This window comes from Stylophora pistillata, chromosome 5 (assembly GCF_964205215.1).
Source record: "Stylophora pistillata chromosome 5, jaStyPist1.2, whole genome shotgun sequence".
Classification (NCBI taxonomy): domain Eukaryota; kingdom Metazoa; phylum Cnidaria; class Anthozoa; order Scleractinia; family Pocilloporidae; genus Stylophora; species Stylophora pistillata.
This window is the reverse complement of record NC_142523.1, coordinates 31,129,736-31,150,272: the sequence shown is the minus strand read 5'-3', so window position 1 is coordinate 31,150,272 and position 20,537 is coordinate 31,129,736. Positions and strand designations below refer to the sequence as shown.

At 40.4% G+C, this 20,537-nt stretch overlaps 1 protein-coding gene and 1 pseudogene across 1 annotated transcript; one reads left to right on the top strand and one right to left on the bottom strand.

The window, feature by feature from the left end:
- LOC148731419 (uncharacterized) overlaps window positions 1-20,537 on the top strand; it is a 387,633-nt pseudogene that overhangs the window by 49,785 nt on the left and 317,311 nt on the right.
- Window positions 11,700-19,149, bottom strand: LOC148731436 (uncharacterized). The gene is given in 2 exon segments (XM_088761472.1): window positions 11,700-18,195; window positions 19,070-19,149. A coding segment is annotated over 1 exon segment (5,655 nt). The 5' UTR covers window positions 18,183-18,195; window positions 19,070-19,149; the 3' UTR covers window positions 11,700-12,527.

Here is a 20,537-nt window from a genome sequence, read left to right as displayed (position 1 = left end):
GGCAAATGTTTAGCAAGTCCATAATGTCGTCTGTCGGTAGCGGTAGTGGGTCAGTAGATTGTCGGATTGCAGTCTCAGTGCATTGTAATGCCAATTGACGTGGAATACTTGTGAACAGTGATTTCATATCAAATGACACTAGTTTGTAGTCGTCAGGTATCTCAACAGTCTTGGTAGCGTTAATGAAGTATTCAGTGGATTGTAGTTTATGTCTGGATTTGTCGGTTAGCGGTTGTAGTATGGTCGTCAGGTACTTGGATAGTTGGTATGTGGGAGAGCCACAGAAAGAAACAATAGGTCGCATCGGGAAACCAGGTTTGTGTAGTTTCGGCAAACCGTAGAGTTTCGGTGGCTGCGGTACCGAGCACCTCAGTCGATAGTACCGTTGGGTGTCAAAGGCGTTCGTTTTCTTGAGTGTCAGTAGTTTACTGTTGAGTTTACGTTGAAGTGCAGGAGTTGGGTCACGTTTGAGTTCTTCGTAGGTTCGTTTGTCGTTAACTAGTGCGTCCATTTTGTCGTGATAGTCAGTTTTGTCCATAACAACAGTAACTCGTCCTTTGTCGGCTGGTAGGATGACTATGTTCTCGTCGTTTCTCAGTCGTTTCAGTGCGCGTTGTTCGTCTTTAGTCAAGTTGCTGTCATTTAGTGACGTTGATTGTATAGTGGAGGCAATTCTGCTTCTGATGTTATCCTTGGTCGGCTCTTGTTTTCTCTTGTCATGTAAGACTACACAAAACTTTTTTTTGCGATGTAGCTCAATAAAAGGACTTCTGTTCCTCCAATGTATCGATGTTATGTTATAAAACAAATGCTGAACGCCACAGCGTGCACTATTGAGTTATGGATGCACTTGGGAGGTTTGCTAAGCACTCAAGAAGCTAGAGTTGCACTCGGCTATCGCCTCGCGCGACTCTTACGCTTCTTTCGTGCTTAGCAACCTCCCGCGTGCATCCATAACTCAATGGTATACGCTATGCCGTTCACCATTTGTTAATTCAAGCTTAAAGGGATACTCTCTCGCCTGTGATGAATTTTTGAGAAAAGACGGATAACAACTTAAATAAAAATAAATCTTTTGAAAAAAAGGGTAAATCCTTTGTTGTTTTCGTTTAAATTTGAAACTTTTCTCAACGCGTGGTTCGAGCGTAGAGCTTTGCCCCCCCAAAGGAAGTGACGTAGAAGGGAGAACTCATTTAACTTCTGTTGAGATTTCTTTCACAAGAGCATCGAGATTTCTTCAATAAAAAACGCACCCCAAAAATACAATAATACCGCAACGACGTGTGGCCAGTGGATGTTCCAATACGCGTAGCGATGGAGTAAGCCTTCATAAATGACCCGAAGATCCTAATCTCGCTAGGTTATAGATGAGAGCCATGAAAAACACGCGATCCGATTTTGAGAACCCAACAAACTCTAGCCGTCTGTGCAGCATTCACTACTTCACTGCAGGTTCTTTTGAGGAACAGTCAGTTCTGGCGAAATCTATGGGTTTAAAGATGAAAGCCCTTTCTAAAATACAATGCTGTTCCCTTAATTTTTTATATTAATCCGCCTGTAAAAAAGAAACAAAGGCTCGAGGACGAAAAAAAAACTCTCATCTTCACAAGTGGTGACACGAGCGCGGGATTATCAAAACAAAATCGACAACAACTACGTGGAGCATACAGAAAATGGAAAACTGCAAAGGGGTATGTATTACCTGTAAAAGAAATATAGACCTGTCCTACTCACACCTCCGAACCTGCAAAACACTTGCGGGAAAATCCATCACATTCTTTCACTTGGCGCGTTCTCCCCTCAGCAGAAACATTCCACAAGCGTAGGATCGTCGAGGGGCTAATGATCCAACAGTTCCACCCCAGTTTGAACAAACAAGTCATTTCTTATGTCTTCAAACTTTTCCCATCGGGAATCACATAAGATATATATGTATGTACAGACGGTCAACACTTTCAACCCTGATGATGACAAACAGCCGAAAACGTTTGGTTTTAGCATTTTAATAACTTTTCTTAATCTTTTTAGCCTTGCATCTATAATATCAAATATGAACCTGTATTCATTGAATGAAAAATGTAGCAAAAAGCTCTTTCAAACTTATAACCCAACTCATTTAGCCGGTGCGTGTTCCAGATCCTCGATGCACATATAGAAAATGAACAGCTCTCCCTTTCCAAAGAGAGTTACCGAACAATTAGGTTTTGCATCGGTAGCATTCACCCCAAGCTCAAGATGTCAGCACCCAAACTCCCAAAATAGGGAAAGATTTCTCTGTGCAATCTCGGAGCAGTCGTACCGCTAGAGGAAAATTTAGTCACTTGAAAATACATAAAAATACAAATCTGTTGTGACAGTAGTTTGGCCGTCCCGAAGAAAGTAACCAAACCGCACGCTAAAATAACTTGGCAGGTTGTCAGACGTCCGTTCCAGTAAAGAGTAAAAGCACACAACGCACTTCGCTCAAGGAGTTTATTACGTCGACCCCGGTTCAGAGTGAGGAGGAAAATTTGGATCAAGAGGAAGAAGGTGAAGAAGAAGTAAAAGAATGAGGAATTACGCAAGTTTAAGATTTACATAACACGTGCAGCGAAAGTGAAAGAATAGCTTTATTGTGTTAAAAACAAATGCCGGTCTAATAAAGTTTAGGTCCTACATTTTTAAGGCCAAACACTGCTGCATTTCTCAAATCTAACGATCACTTCACTTTGTGAAGTGACAAACGAAGAGATTTCGCCGAAAAGCGAAAATTGTAACTCAGAGAAATCGCTTACCAGTCTGTTTCGTAATCGCTCGAATGGATCGGCTTAATCTGGTTCTTTCGAGGAGTCAGAACTAGCCTCACTGTCTTAAGGCTCAAACACATATATGGTTCAGTTCCTTGAGCGTCTGCACTCTTGATCACCGACCATGAATCCGAAAAGGAAAACTCGAATCTCTAGAGTTGGACTCCAGTACGATCGCTCGTATGTTTTTCAGTTCTCCTATTACGTCATTGATTACGTGTTTAACTGAGCCTGCGAACAGGCTCCCGGCTTGGAGGGCGCGAAGCAGGGGAAGGAAGGGGAAGGTTTCTGTGTCCCCACGTCTGATTACACGGGGAGCCTGTTCGCAGGCTATCTTTAACTAGGAGCCATTTCAACTTCCGGTCATTGAATTGAGTGAGTTTCGCGCTTTTGCACCAGGATTTCAATCGAATGAAAGGTTTTAGGGAACTTTTTCTTCTTCCAGTAGTTGTTTTGGCAAAATATCTACATTTTAATTAAATGTTAAAATTTGGTGGAGAGTATCCCTTTAATGCCTGAGTATTTAAATGCTAGACCATCGAAAGTCACGAAGATTACAGATTACTCCGTGAGGTAGATATGATAGGAGATGGGAAAGGAAGGGGGAAAAAAGGAGAGAGTACCAGATTACCTCCCTTCCAGGCAGTTTCTCCCCCCTTTCTCCTCCCCCAAGTTACACCTGCCACAAATTGTGAGACAAACTGTCTTTGAATTATCAAAAACGATCTTTTGAAGTTTAATTCTTTTGGCGTAAACGAAGATGAGGTATTTAGTGTTAGAAAGATCGATGCAATTATGGTTTGTGTGTGTGTGTGTGAGTGTCTCTGTGTGTGTGTCTGTGTGTGTGTCTGTGTGTGTGTCTGTGTGTGTGTGTGTACCGCCATGTTTGATCGCCATGTTTGCTAGTAGAAAGATATCGTAACCAAACTCATAATTTTTTTTGTAGCTTGTACCTGAATAACAGTCGGCCGGTTGTGGAACCAACAGTTTGCCCTTCTTTAGCTAAACTTCGTTTTCGCTATCTTCAATTCAGCCAAATTTTGAGAACTGCGTCAACAAGGTTTTATATCAACAATGGAAAACACTATCATCCCACTTATGCACAAATTTAGATTGTAGAAAATCTTGGGAGATTCAAGGAAGACTTCCTTTAGCCCTCTACGCTCCCTGAACATCGGTAGGCATGTTCCCCATACTGTGTGCTTTACATTAGTGATGGTACTGACGCGAAGAAATTTTTTTTTTTACAATCCAGAGCTTCATTCAGTTGAGATCATTTTCTTTTTACTCATAACCGTAGCGTTTGATTTAGAAGTGATATTGTAAGGGGAAATTAGATGTTAGTGACTGAGGTTGAAGAGTTTATTAACCGGCTCAATTTATTTTCAGTTATGTTGATTCTTTATTTCGAAACATGATATCAACGTATTTGTTATACTTGATTAATCCTTTATTGTATATACAATATTTAAAACGGTATTGAGCAGCCTTTTTGACAGCATGGAGCGCAATCGTAGTCCTCTTGTCACGCTTTTTCTCTGTCACGCAACATTGATTTTGCACCGTTGTGTGACGGAAAAAGTGGATCAAAATCGGGCTTTCTCTAAGATACATATTGAAATAATGATTAGAATAGAAAGTTTCTTTCAACTCGATTGTAAATGCCTTGAAGCTAAAACAAAAAACAATTAAAAAGATTCAGTGACTGTTTAGATCCTTCTTAGTGTTAAGATGTTTAGCATGGAAATGATGGCATACTTCAAGGCTTAACCTTACAAATGAGGTATGTAACATTTTAGTGTGTTTCATGGAGAATTCCTTTGGCTGAGATGTCGCATGTAAAGAAGCGGGGGCTGCTTTTCAGGAGGTGAACTAACGTGAAAGATACATTGGATACCTTTTAGTTTCGCGCTATCGAGGTGATGGAAGTTTCAACTGAGACAGAGATGAGAGCGGGGTAGTTTTGTCCAGGAGCTCAATAACAGTGAAAATATCAAGGATAAGATCATTGTATTTGTCGTTTAGAGCAATTTCAATCGAATGTCGTAATTTCACTCTTAGTTCTCATTGGCTCTTAGGAACTTTCCTTTCTTCTGATTTGCTGTTTTAAATTCCTTGATTTGGTTTCTCAACACTCGATCTGAAAGTGCTCCGATTCAAAATTACTGGAATGCATTCAACATTTGTGAAAGGTCAGGTGCAAAACATCAAACACTAAGTTAGAACCAAGTAATCTGTCGCTACTTTTCTATCCATTCACTTTCATCAACATGGCGACAAGCTCATTTTTTATTATAACATAACCAAAGTAAAGCGCGCGCTCTGATTGGTCAATTTAGCGTCCCCCATTTGCCCATGGGTGTACGCTGCTGACGTGAGCAAATGCAAAGACTATTTTTCCGCGCGCGCTTGTTTTTTCTGGTCACGTAAGATTTGTCAAATAAAAGGGAACTCTTTAGCTACAATGTATTAATGTTATGTTATAAAACAAATGGTAAACACCACAGCGTACACTATTGAGTTATGGATGCATTTGGGAGGTTTACTAAGCACTCAAGAAGCTAGAGTCGCTCTCGGCTATCGCCTCAAGCTACTCTTACGCTTCTTTCGTGCTTAGCAACCTCCCGCGTGCATCCATAACTCAATAGTGTACGCTGTGGTGTTTACCATTTGTTAAATATCTGAGAGGCACTGGCATCAAATCTTTCACAAATGTTCTCCTCTTAGAAAACGAAAGAATCAAATGAACTGAACGTTTCCAGTTGAAATCCCAGCGCCCGTAATCTTCACTCAAGCAGTCTGCATCCGTATCAGAAATTTCTCCTTGCATCAGCCATAGGTTTGTATATAACTCCCTCATTTAACCTTCATGGCAGCGATAGCTGACTGCAAACTGCCCATTGCAGTAATCATGTGCTAACGGCGACATGATGTCGCAAAAACCTTATTAAGTGATTTTTTCCATAATATTTCTAATTATTTTTAAGAATTACTGTTCTTTTAAACCCTTCTAACATCAAGCGACTTCTCGTCCAGTTCCTCGTTTCCGGCGATAAAACTGTCTTAGTTGCTATAATGTTTTTTGTAGACCGCTTTGATCTTCTTTCAATTTCTGCATTTACAATATTTTCGACCTTTGCTTTTCGGGTACGAAGAAGAAACGAAAAAAGGTGTCGTTAGTGCAGCATGTTCAGCGTTATCTAAATAATCACGTCTCCCTTCGTCGTTTGCTAAGTAAGAGTAACAAAATCTTTTTCATTTTTTTCACACTGTGGTCGCGGGTACGGCGACACACTGGTGACCGTCATAGGGTAAAATGTCGACTGGACTGGACTATTTTTTGGACGATTTTTTGGACTATTTTTTGGACCATTTCTTGGACCATTTTTTGGACCATTTTATAAGGGAAGAGGCACACCTTTAGTACTCGGGGAGGGATGGGTGCAGTCGACAGGTACTGAGGGAGGGTGGGGGAAGACTGTCATTACTCAAGGAGGGATGGTAGGTGGCTGTAATTGTAAACACTACTGGTTAATGGAGCTTTAACTCGATCCTGATAATTATTTTAATCGGTTTTTCGACTGACTTCTCCTACATCAACATTTTGCGCTTTGCCGCGGCGTTTCTTTAAATTTTTAGCCATGCGAAAGCGAAAATGCCACGTAAACACTGGACTTTAATTCTTATTGAAAATATCGCTTTTACTATCGATCCTCCATTGTTGAGTTATCTGGCATAGGTTATGCGTGTGCTTTTTGCCGACTTGCACACCGTCAGTTTTCCTTTGTGTAATTACCAGATTTATCCATCTATCTTTTGTCATTAATCTTATCGGACGAGATCACAGAATTTCCGTTCCTTGGCCCTTGACTTTAGCCGTAAATATAGAATTCACAAGCGCTATCGCAATTTTAATGTTTGTGCGTTTACTATATGAAATCATTTTTGGTACAATCGTACAAAGCAAAATTCTCTCAGACCTCGAAAACGCACACCTCGAAAAACGTGTATACGGTGTGTAATTACCAGATTTATCTCTCTTCCTTCTGTCATTCATTTTATCAGACGAGATATCGGAATTTCCGTTATGCGAAAGCGAAACTGCCACGTAAACACTGGACTTTAATTTATATTTAAAATACTTCGTTTACGATCCTTCCCTGTTGAGTTATCCGTGTGCCTTTTGAGTCGACTTGTGTGTGCCCTATCAGTTGCTTTACGTTTTCCTTTGTGTATAGAGTATGTTAGTAGTGAATTTATCTATCTTCCTTTTCTCAGTGATCTTATCAAACGAGATCACAGAATTTCACACAACACCGAAATACCTAGTTAAACAATAGAGTGTTTCTGTCGAGGAACTATCAGCTGTTAGTTGCCCCGCGGAAATTTGATGTTCTTAAAAGAAATATTTGCCCGAGAAGCGAAGTTTCTCGGGCAAATATGCTAGTTTTAAGAACATCAGATTTCCAAGGAACAACTATCAGACCGATAGTTCCGAGACATAAAAACTATTTTCTTTATCGTTCACCACTAAATTTTCTTCCGCGCGCCAGTTAAAAAACAATCAACAATTATTATGATCGAATAAAAGCTCCATTAACCAGTAGTGTTTATAATTACAATCACTTACCACCCCTCCCTAAGTAATAACACTCTTCCCCCACCCCTCCCTCAGTACTTGTAGACTGCACCCACTCCTTCCTGAGTACTAAAGGTGTGCCTCCTCCCTTATAAAATTGTCCAAAAAAAGTCTAAAAAATAGTCCAAAAACTCGTCCAAAATAGTCCAAAAACTCGTCCAAAATAGTCCAAAAAATCGTCCAAAAAATAGTCCAGTCCAGTCCATATTTTACCCTATGCCAGTTCCGAGACATAAACACTCTATTTTCTTTATTTTTCACCACTAAACTTTCTTCCGCGCGCCTGTTTAAAAACAATCAAAACCCGCTAAATGCACTCGAGACACTCGATTGTACCAAAAATGATTTCATATAGTAAACGTACAAACGTAAAAATTACGATAGTGCTTGTGAATTCTAATCAAGGGCCAAGGACCGGTAATCTCGTGATCTTGTCTGATAACTTCAATGACAAAAAAGAAGATAGATAAATCTGGTAATTACACACTATATACCCAAAGGAAAACTGATGGTGCACAAGTCGACTCGAAAGGCACACGCATAACCTACGCCAGACTAGTAACTCTACAGTAAAAGATCGTAAACGCGATATTTTCAATAAGAATTTACGTCCAATGTATACGTGGCATTTTCGCATTACTATAAATTAAAGAAACAACGCGGCCCAGCGAAAACATTTTGATTGAAGGCAGTCGAAAAACCGATTAAAATAACCTGTACGATCGAGTAAAAACTCCATGAACCAGTAGTGTTTACAATTACAACCACCTACCACCTCTCCCTGAGTAACAAAACTCTTCCCAACCCCTCCCTCAGTACTTCTCGACTGCACCCACTCCTCCCTGAGTACTAAAGGTGTGCCGCCCCCCTTATGAAATGGTCCAAAAAATCGTTCAAAAAAGTCGTCCAAAAAATCGTCCAAAAAATCGTCCAAAAAACAGTCCAGTCCATATTTTATCCTAGACCATTATTATTACACAGAAAATTCCCTCTAAGAAATAATTGAGTAGAGAGGGCTTTAAATAACTACCTAACCATGTTTTTTGGAACTTAAGTTCTCTTCTGGTTTCCATATCAGTACGAACTTTGTGTTACGTCCGCAGTTTTTATTTTTGTGTCCAGCAGTCCTTTTCAATAAGTTTTGTGTACACAACTTGTTTGCCCATAACTTGCCACCTTCATACTATATTGAGCTTTTTGCCCCCGATAAACGTTTTCGCGTATGTTATTGTGTTCGTGTGATCATAAGTTTTAATTGTTCATTATTTTATGGGAAACTGTTATTTTCAAGTTAAAAATTATTTCGGGAAAGATTTGAAAGCCTTTTCTATGTTCCCGTTAACCAAGCCAGTATTCGACCCGACTGATAATAGGTTCTGCCATTTTGATAACGAGCCAAGGAGATATTTTGTGCAAGTGCTGATAAAAATAAATTAATTGCGAGCTTAAAGATTGGGAAATCGATGAGTGTTCCATGCGTCATTTCTGTTGTGAAAAATACTAAAACTCTGTACGAAGGTCAGGTTAGAGTTGACATCAGGTGATATGTCAGCTTGATTTATGTTTGTTCTTTCGCTTGAAACTAACGAACTCTTTTCCATTCCAGATCTTTTTCTCTCTCACGTTTGGTGTCACATGTCCAAAAAACCCCATGTCATCTTATGCTGAACGAGAAAAATTTTTATCGTCGGTTACCTGCACGAAACCGGTTGCTACGGACAACTCATGATCAGCAAATCCACCAACCTCCTCAATCGTTCAATAAAAGAATCGTGTTATTCTGTGTCATGCAATGGACCAATCAGGAAACAATGTCACTTGTAACTTCACCATTGAAATCACAAGTGAGTTTTCTTCTCATTTCTTCTTGGCCACCGCTGGTCTAGTTGGAGGCGTGCTTGGAGTCTAGGATAATTGACTTGTTTGGATAACTGATCATTTGCTGTCCAAAATCGAAAAATCGGCCCCTTTGTCAAAAATCAGACACTACCGTCAAAATTAAATGAAAAAAGAGAAAAAAATCATACACCAGTTTCCAAAATAAGAAAATTGGCCGCAAGCGTCCAAAATCAGAACTCGGCCGCTACATTACTTGCCTTGGAAGGTATGTTAATTTATACCATTCGTCATGATCACCATTCTCGTTCCTTCTAGTACATTGTTACCTCCTTGATTCTTAGCCTCGTGCACCAGCAAACTACAATCGTCCAAAAATCTTTGGAACACCACATCATTTTCAAATAAAGACAACAAAACTATCATATTTCCACTACTCATTGTTGTAAACATAACATTTCTTAGTATGCGACTCTGTAAAATATCAACAGCACTAGCAGGACAATTGCAGGATAGTCTGTTCATACCTAGTAAAAAAAAACAGAGTGCTTCTCAATTTGGCGAGTTTGATGGCTCCTGGGCGACTTTAGCTCCGAGGTCTAAGGTTAGAGGTCTGGTTCAAGCCCCAGGGCAGACTAACACTCAGGGTCTTGATATAACTCAGGAGCATGCGCTACTTATGCTATGACATCTGCAAAGGGTTAGACATTCTAGTCTTCTTAGAGAAGGACAATTAACACAAAAGGCCCCGTCTGCTGCATCTTCTCTGTACAAAAGAGCAGGTGCACGTTTAAGTAGCTCATGACTTTTCGCAAAGTGTAGGGAATGTAGCTCCCGATGTTGTGGTGTCGCCTTGTTATTGTTTAAAACAAGCCTCCATTTAAACCATTTATGTTCCTCTTGGGTTCATGCATAATTCGTGATCTATGATTTACCCTGCCTACATTTTCGGGCCATCGAATCTCAGCCCAAGACGTTCTTATCAGTTTAAATTCAAGTAGCCCTTGTCTCGAAACAATAGCCATTAATTATCCATTCAAAGTGCTTTGAAAAACGTTTTCTACTTTTTACCAAAATTTCCACAACAATTCATCGAAACACGATATATTAATCGTTCGGACACTGATTCAAATGTTAATTTGTATTCTGCTTCATAAAAATTACCTCATGGCACCGATGACATGTACCTTATCAATGTTTGGTGAAGCTATTGTTGCAGGGATGACGGCTAATTTTGTGCTGGACAAGTAGGTGGGATAAACATTTACCGAAATGTGAACTACCGACTATTCCCTCTTAAGAACTTACTCATTGTTAAGGGGGTATAAGAATTAAATATCACGTTTACTTTTTAACCTTAGACTTGACCGCATGAAATAAACAATTGTATTCTGCATAATATATCTATGAGTCCCCCATAGGGTCACTTTGATAGTTTCATACGGCCAAGTAGTCTTGAGGTAAATCCGAGCGCTGTGATTAGTTTTTACTCGGTTGGGATTTTGCCATACGAACCGTTTTCGCGGAAACGGTCGTAGGCCGTGTGTTCCGACGTATTATTATGCAATCGCGTGCACGCATGCGCCGTTCAGTGAGTTACCACGAGGTTTTTCCTACTGGCTTTTCCTCCATGTTTGTTTTAAACTTTTACCGTCGGTTTTCCTTAAATAAAGGATTAATTTTTTTTCAAATTGCAATGCGCCTGAACAGCCTGTATTTTTGTTCTCTAAATTCGGCAAACTTTAGTCAGACTGCCCTCTAATAAATCATTTATTATTAACCGCACTTGCTCAAACTGTCCTGGGGGCATATTGGCCCTCATTGGGTTTGGATGGACCGAACGCTGCAGGGTCTGTACTGCCACGACCTATAAGTGTGATGTAGAGTTGCAAATTCATGATAAAACATGCTCTATTCTTTGTGGGTGTTGTGCTTCTTTGCTCTATCCATTTTAATTTGCGCGACGAAAAGCCATTTTTAAAGCTGTGAGGTTTTCCTCTTTTCACAAATGTTCACAATTGAAAATGAAAAAGGTCAAGAAGAACATTGCAATCGAAAGCTTCAGAAAACACATACGTTGACTGTTTTAAGATGGAACAAAAGTCCATGTGACTTGTCTACGTCATAAACAGAGTCATCAAACCGGAGGGAACGACGTACACTGCAACCTCACCAACGGATCTAAACCAAAGATGTACATAAAGATTTTTGGCCCGGGGAAGGGGGACAAAAAAAAGAACAAGCGCCAGGGATACACAACTGAAGCCGCTGCTAACGTTTGGCACTCGCTTCGGGTTTCACCCAGTATAATAAAAAACAAGATAACGAGCTTGCCAAAGGAGTGACGCTAAAACAAATCCTGCTTGAATAATCTGGGTGGGGAGGGGCCACTGCACGCTCCAAAAGTAAAATCGAAAGATAATAACCACACAAGTATCTATTTGATGCAAAAACATGTCCGTGTATTTGAAAAAAACATCATCTCTTACGATCTCACATTTGACCGCAAACAAATATATAAACTTATTTAAGCTCTCACAAAAGGCTAATGTATATATAGTCCGTCATTATTCTAAAGATCCTGAGATGCACTGAGTCGAAATCAACCATTACTAGACCTAATCATCCCGATTAAACGAAGCTCCTCGTACACTCTGTAGTTAACGCGCGACATTCATCTAAGAATGCATGAGAAGATAATAGATAAAGCGTTTATGTCTCCACTTCAACGAAATTTCAAATTCTAAGGTAATATCACAAGGAGTCTCTTAATCTTTTACAATACTTTGAAACTTCTCAGACTGAGATCTACAGTGCTATTAAGTCCTGAACTATTCATTTGGAAACCTTGTCAATTATACTCCTTCTTACAGGAGGAGCCTGTTTTTAGTTTAAGTTCCATCAAAAATAAAACATAACGAAACCACCAGGCTATCTTTTACTTTATAAATATACGTTGCTGATAAGAAGAGAGTGATATGTACACAAGCCAATCAATCAAAAGTCATAATTCAGAAAAAGCAGCACTATATGGCGACTCATAAACGATTTTGTCCTGGAACGTGGGACTTCAAGCAAGGAAACGTCTTTAAACTGTCTCCCATCACAGAGTTTGCAGATCAGGATAGAAGAAGCTCGAATGATATCAAATATAACGAAAATATCAAAACGGTCTAGATTCTGGCGAAACTTCTCCAGCAAAGGGACAGCAACGTCTAAAAAGAATTAAAGGCCTTCACCGTTTATAAATTAGCCCAGTTTCTAGACTATCTAGAAGTCCATCTTTTCTTCTTTTCAAAGCAGCTTCAACCTTAATTCACGACGCATCTCCTTTTCTGTTGTAGCCGAGAGAAGTTCCTCCTGACCTCTCGTACCCTAACATGATCTTGACCGTATCTCGAATTAAAAATTACCAGTGCACGATTAAGACAATGCTTGGCCTCTTGGAGTTCGCCCAAGTCACTGTGCAAATTACCCAGATTCTTGTAAGAGGCTGCAACATCAACATGATCAGGTCCTAGCTTCTTCACACGAATCTCCAGTGCACGCTTATGGTAGTCTTTTGCTTGATCTGTTTCGCCCAGCGCTTTGTGTAAATTACCCAGATTGTTGTAACAGGCTGCAACATCAACATGATCAGGTCCAAGCTTCTTCAGACGAATCTCCAGTGCACGCTTATAGCAGTCTTTTGCTTGATCTGTTTCGCCCAGGTCACTGTGTAAACTACCCAGATTGTTGTAAGAGGCTGCAACATCAACATGATCAGGTCCAAGCTTCTTCAGACGAATCTCCAGTGCACGCTTATAGTAGCCTTTTGCTTGATCTGTTTCGCCCAGGTCGCTGTGTAACATACCCAGATTGTTGTAAGAGGCTGCAACATCAACATGATCAGGTCCTAACTTCTTCAGACGAACCTCCAGTGCACGCTTATGGTAGTCTTTTGCTTGATCTGTCTCGCCCAGCGCTTTGTGTAAATTACCCAGATTGTTGTAAGAGGCTGCAACATCAACATGATCAGGTCCAAGCTTCTTCAGACGAATCTCCAGTGCACGCATATAGTAGTCTTTTGCTTTATCTGTTTCGCCCAGGTCACTGTGTAAATTACCCAGATTGTTGTAAGAGGCTGCAACATTAACATGATCAGGTCCAAGCTTCTTCAGACGAATCTCCAGTGCACGCTTATAGTAGCCTTTTGCTTGATCTGTTTCGCCCAGGTCACTGTGTAAATTACCCAGATTGTTGTAAGAGGCTGCAAAATCAACATGATCAGGTCCAAGCTTCTTCAGAAGAATCTCCAGTGCACGCTTATAGCAGTCTTTTGCTTGATCTGTTTCGCCCAGGTCATTGTGTAAACTACCCAGATTGTTGTAAGAGGCTGCAACATCAACATGATCAGGTCCAAGCTTCTTCAGACGAATCTCCAGTGCACGCTTATAGCAGTCTTTTGCTTGATCTGTTTCGCCCAGGTCACTGTGTAAACTACCCAGATTGTTGTAAGAGGCTGCAACATCAACATGATCAGGTCCAAGCTTCTTCAGACGAATCTCCAGTGCACGCTTATAGCAGTCTTTTGCTTGATCTGTCTCGCCCAGGTCACTGTGTAAACTACCCAGATTGTTGTAAGAGGCTGCAACATCAACATGATCAGGTCCAAGCTTCCTCAGACGAATCTCCAGTGATTGATTATAGTAGTCTTTTGCTTGATCTGTTTCGCCCTGCGCTTTGTGTAAAATACCCATATTGTTGTAAGAGGCTGCAACATCAACATGATCAGGGCCTAGCTTCGTCAGAAGAATCTCCAGGGCACGCTTATAGTTGTCTTTTGCTTGATCTGTTTCGCCCAGGTCAATGTGTAAACTACCCAGATTGTTGTAAGAGGCTGCAACATCAACATGATAAGGTCCTAGCTTCTTCAGAAGAATCTCCAGTGCACGCTTATAGTAGTCTTTTGCTTGATCTGTTTCGCCCAGGTCACTGTGTAAACTACCCAGATTGTTGTAAGAGGCTGCAAAATCAACATGATCAGGTCCAAGCTTCTTCAGACGAATCTCCAGTGCACGCTTATAGCAGTCTTTTGCTTGATCTGTTTCGCCCAGGTCATTGTGTAAACTACCCAGATTGTTGTAAGAGGCTGCAACATCAACATGATCAGGTCCAAGCTTCTTCAGACGAATCTCCAGTGCACGCTTATAGTTGTCTTTTGCTTGATCTGTTTCGCATAGGTCACTGTGTAAAATACCCAGATTGTTGTACGAGGCTGCAACATTAACATGATCAGGTCCAAGCTTCTTCATACGAATCTCCAGTGCACGCTTATGGTAGTCTTTTGCTTGATCTGTTTCGCCCAGGTCACTGTGTAAACTACCCAGATTGTTGTAAGAGGCTGCAACATCAACATGATGAGGTCCAAGCTTCTTCAGACGAATCTCCAGTGCACTCATATAGTAGTCTTTTGCTTGATCTGTTTCGCCCAAGTCACTGTGTAAATTACCCAGATTGTTGTAAGAGGCTGCAACATTAACATGATCAGGTCCAAGCTTCTTTAGACGAATCTCCAGTGCACGCCTATAGTAGTCTTTTGCTTGATCTGTTTCGCCCAGGTCACGGTGTAAATTACCCAGATTGTTGTAAGAGGCTGCAACATTAACATGATCAGGTCTAAGCTTCTTCAGATGAATCTCCAGTGCACGCTTATAGTAGTCTTTTGCTTGATCTGTTTCGCCCAGGTCACTGTGTAAATTACCCAGATTGTTGTAAGAGGTTGCAACATCAACATGATCAGGTCCAAGCTTCTTCAGAAGAATCTCCAGTGCACGCTTATAGCAGTCTTTTCCTTGATCTGTTTCGCCCAGGTCACTGTGTAAACTACCCAGATTGTTGTAAGAGGCTGCAACATCAACATGATCAGGTCCAAGCTTCTTCAGACGAATCTCCAGTGCACGCTTATAGCAGTCTTTTGCTTGATCTGTTTCGCCCAGGTCACTGTGTAAATTACCCAGATTGTTGTAAGAGGCTGCAACATCAACATGATCAGGTCCAAGCTTCTTCAAATGAATCTCCAGTGATTGATTATAGTAGTCTTTTGCTTGATCTGTTTCGCCCCGCGCTTTGTGTAAAATACCCAGATTGTTGTAAGAGGTTGCAACATCAACATGATCAGGTCCTAGCTTCTTCAGAAGAATCTCCAGTGCACGCTTATAGTTTTTTTTTGCTTGATCTGTTTCGCCCAGGTCACTGTGTAAACTACCCAGATTGTTGTAAGAGGCTGCAACTTTAACATGATCAGGTCCAAGCTTCTTCAGACGAATCTTTAGTGCACGCTTATAGTAGTCTTTTGCTAGATCTGTTTCGCCCAACGCTTTGTGTAAATTACCCAGATTGTTGTAAGAGGCTGCAACATTAACATGATCAGGTCCAAGCTTCTTCAGACGAATCTCCAGTGCACGCTTGTAGTAGTCTTTTGCTTGATCTGTTTCGCCCCGCGCTTTGTGTAAATTACCCAGATTGTTGTAAGAGGCTGCAACATTAACATGATCAGGTCCAAGCTTCTTCAGAAGAATCTCCAGTGCACGCTTATAGTAGTCTTTTGCTTGATCTGTTTCGCCCAGGTCACTGTGTAAAGTACCCAGATTGTTGTAAGAGGCTGCAACATCAACATGATCAGGTCCCAGCTTCTTCAGCTCAATCTCCAGTGCATAATTGTAGTAGTCTTCTGCTTGGTCTGTTTTGCCCAGCTCACTATGTACAATACCCAAGTTGTTGTAACATGCTGCTTTTTTCAGGTCCTCTCCTTCGTGACTTGATTCAATCATTTTTAACTGCAATTTATAAAAGACTATCGCTGCTTCAAACTCACTGTGGTCATGGCACATGTCACCGAGGGTGCAAAGGCCACCAGCGTAAGAACTCAAAGACTTAAGTGCTCTTTCGGAGAATTCTGGCTTTTCTCTTCTAATTACCACATGTTCAAGTTTTAAGCTTAACATCTTTAAATGGGGAGCTAATTTTGTTCCCACATCAATAGAAGCTAATTTTTCGAATTTTGAGAATGACATTACAGCCCCATGTACCACTTCGTAAACTTCATCCTTTGTCCAATCTTTCGTCGCAGATTTAATAACATCGTGAACAATACCATGAGCTCGAATATAGACACCACTCACTTTTTCTTCCTCTTCTTCTTCCTCTTCTTCTTCCTCTTCTTCTTCCTCTTCTTCTTCCTCTTCTTCTTCCTCTTCTTCTTCCTCTTCCTCTCCCTCTTCTTCTTCCTCTTCTTCTTTTTCTTCAATCAGCAATAATGAACATTGATTCATTCTCATTCTCATCATATCTTCATCTTCAAAATCTTCATCTACTGCTCTGATATACTCGATAACAGCTTCTTGAAGGATCGGCTGTAATGCACACACAGAGAGAAAATTGAAGATGTGATGGAAAATTATATCGTCCGCCATCGCCTTTTCGACAGCGAGTGTTATTACTTTGGTCATGGAGTTTGGATAGCTTGGATTGCTCTCAGCAAGTCTGATTTCAGTATCACTTCGTTTCCCCTCTTCCAATTTCTTCAGGTAGTCGCTCCAGCCAAACTTCGAGGATACCTTACTCTGACGAACTTGTCGCACATACGTGGCTGCAGCCGCTAGGGCAAGTGGCTGGTAGTCTAATACCTTAGCAACTTCTTTCTCTATGTCATTAATTGGGATATCAGAAAGAATGCTCAGCAAAGAGCATGCGTCGTTAGGTTGCATTCCTGCGCTGACGGAAAGGTTTTGTACGGAAGAGCTTGTTAACGGCATAGACGCAGTGCCCTGCGTTGTTATTAGCATCTGGCCCCTTGCCCACACCTCGTTTCCTGCATCAGGCAAATGACCGCTTGAAAGAGAGTTCCCATTATCAACTACCACCAGCCATGAAGTGTAATGCTTAATTTTTGCACTTATTAGGGACTTGAGATATGAAATCTTCTCGTCTGTGTTCAAATCCTTCGAGCCGTAAGTGTTTGTTATTTCATATCCGGGACATTTGCAATGTTGAGCAAAATGGACATACGAATTCAAAATTGTTTCTGGGCTTTCAGCATTCAGTGTCATGACAAAGGAAGCTGCGCAAGGTGTTTCTTTGACTTCGTCGTAGAATCGCTTGGCTGCTAAACGGGCCAGCTGAGATTTGCCACTTCCTGGATTTCCTGACAAATACAGTATGCTCATCCCATCATCGGTGCGTTTTAATGTTTGCAGGTTTCGCATAATTTCATCAACTTCAGATTCTCGAGCAGCGATGTCGTGTGTTGGTTTAGGAGGGAGAATGCAAAATGGAGAGACATCTGCGTGTAACTGATCTTGCAAAGCAAGCCTCTGTTCTTCTTTTTCTTTAAGTTCCTGTCTCAGGTTGTTAACCTCCCTTAAAACCTCACTTAACTCCTCTGTGGGGAAGGTTGTTTGATTTTGGACCTCATTGATTTTTAATGTGGGAAGACCGAGGGCGACGAATGCAGTTTTCACCCGCGATATAACAATATTGAAATCTCCGTCAGAGAGTTGGCCTGCTCCGTCATGTGCGATTTCATTCCGAACATTTCTTAGTTTATCTATGTTTGATCGAACCACTGAATTGAGACCGTGGATACAATCTGAAAAAAGAATAGCGTAAAACAGCATGGTACAATCCCATTCAGCTCTATCGCCATTTTTCATGGTTGATAACAGCCGTTTGTTTTTGCTTCTGTTCTTTAGGGACTCCCCATTCCAAAAGTCCAGTCCACTTTTAGGTTCATCTTTCCATTCTCCTAGTCTTGTCTTGTGGCGACTGTCCCATTCTTGTTTAAAGATTGTTCTCAGACCCTCTGTTATAATATCAGTGACAACGTAACAAATCCTGAAGTAGTTTAGCTGCTCTTCCGTGTATTCAAATGCAGCGGCCATCTCTTGTTTGAACCTGCGCAAAACCAAAGTTTTGTTAATAGGCATCAGGGTTGTCTTTGCAAATAGTATATGTGTCAAGATCTAGCGATACGCGCTTAGACATGTTTCTTTAAGAAAGACGTGGTTCAGAGACAAGGAAGGGTATTTCCTTTATTCACAGGGTGGAGCTAAATTGACGCCAGGACTAGGGATATGAAGGAAAACTGAGCAGCGAAGAATCAAGGCTACTTTTTAACAACTTCACATCATAAACCAAAATAAATGGAAACCTACCTCACTTGCTGACCAAAACATAGAAGTTCTTTTGTTGAGTTGATAAACTCAGAATATTACATTAAAGAAATCACAGAGCATAACAAAATAACATCAATAACATTTTCACTGATGTAGGGGAATTTGCGTTAAGGAAGATGGGAGAAATCACGGTTAAATTTCACCTTGTTACGGTCTCATAAAGCTCCTTCTCTTGCAATATAGCAATTCTAGGATGTAATTTTCGTTTGAAAAGAGTTGTATCTGCTACTCATAAATTTCATGCAAATGAAACTAAGGTACTTGCTCCTGCCAAGTTTTGGAGACTTTTTGGTGGTAATTGATCATCTGTGATAAAGAATATAGGCTGCTTTCTGTAGTCAACAAAACACTCGACGAACGCGAAAGCGAAAACTTCTTTGGCCTTCAGGCAGAACACCTTATCTACCTCCCTAAATAGCTGCACTCTGCAAGTTTAATATCAATTGTTTTACTGACAACTATTGAGTTTGCGAATGTCGCATCCATCTAAGGATGGAAAGTTACCTAGCCTAGGTTGAACTAATTTTAAACTCGCTTGAAAGGAGTTGTAGTTTTGGTTGTTCCTTGGTGCAACTGAAATAAAGTAATCTTACCGTTGTCAATTCAGACACCTCAGAGCGAGGCAGTAGTACTTCTTTTAAGATAAAGAAAAGAGGGTGCTCTCCGTGATCAAAAAAGCACCCTATAAACACGAAAGAGAAGGCTAATTAATCTGGCTTCAACACCAAACAAATTAATCACGTCTCTAAATAGCTGCACCCCTGTAGGCTATACATCAATTGTTTTACTGAAAACCATTAATTAAATTTGCTTGATTTGTTATGATGTTTGGTCTATTAACATCCAAGAGAAAAAATTACGCTTAAATGTGCTTTAAACCGTTAATGAGTATTATTTTGTATGCTTCTTTCGCTTGACATAAGAGCGGAATTTGAGACTGATGGCTACAAAAATTGTAAATATCTTGAAATATATCTGAGTTTCTTAAACATCTTTAATTTTGCTAAAAATCTCGTACAATTCTTGGTATCACAAAAGATCCTTTGTTTCAAATATTTTAAAAGGAGGAAAGTGACTTTAAATGCTTTTTTATTCAACTTTATACTAATAATTTTGGGAATTTTCTATTTATCATCCGCATATCCAATTTTTTCCCCATTTTTAATAAGACAGAAACTTTATTCATTTAAGCACCTCTCATATAGTAAGAGCGCCGGTAATTTAAAATGAAAAAGTATAGTATTGTATTGTAAGTTCTGAGGCAGGAGTGGGGGGGACCTGTTCCAAAACAAACATTCTAAATGAGCATTGTCACTCCCCCGTGTCTCCTTCTTATAACGTATACTAATAGTCGACGCAAAACCCGCCAAATCGCTCAAATTGGCCATTTAGAGCCACAGAAACGACAATGCATAGCAAGTGAGGTAGGTTTCCATTTATTTTGAGCTTTAACTCAGAAATTTTATGATATAAGTTTACGATAATAAGACTCTTCAATATTCTCCCATACATTCCTTTATATTTCGAATAGACAACCAGACTCGTCGCTTGTCTGGGCTCCCTGTGCTAACATGCGCCGACCTTAATGCATGAATTACAGGAAATTATCATAATTCATTTATTACCCACAAATCGCCACGAATTCTATGAATGCCATGCGCGAAAAAGCCAAAACAGCACAAAAAAATGATGGGAGACAAAGAAATTTGTAGTTCATACTTTGAAAAGACGAAATACAGTTCTTTGACGTGCGGTAATTACTTTTGTATGAGGTGATCGGTTTTTAAAAACGAAGAGGGCACTCCTAGGTGGAAAGTAGGAAACTCTGTGGCATATTGTGGGTCGTGTTTCAGTGAAATGATCGAATGTGAATCATGTGGAAGTATCACGACGAAAAGTTAAGATAAAGAAGCAAAAACAAACAGCACATCAAGAGCATCAGTGAAGCAATTAAGCAAACGCCCAATAGACATCTTCGTCCTAAGCCAATACTTAGTGCGCCTGGGAATATCGACAGCAAACAGAGTTGAATTCGACTGAGTTAAATTCGACGTAGTAGTA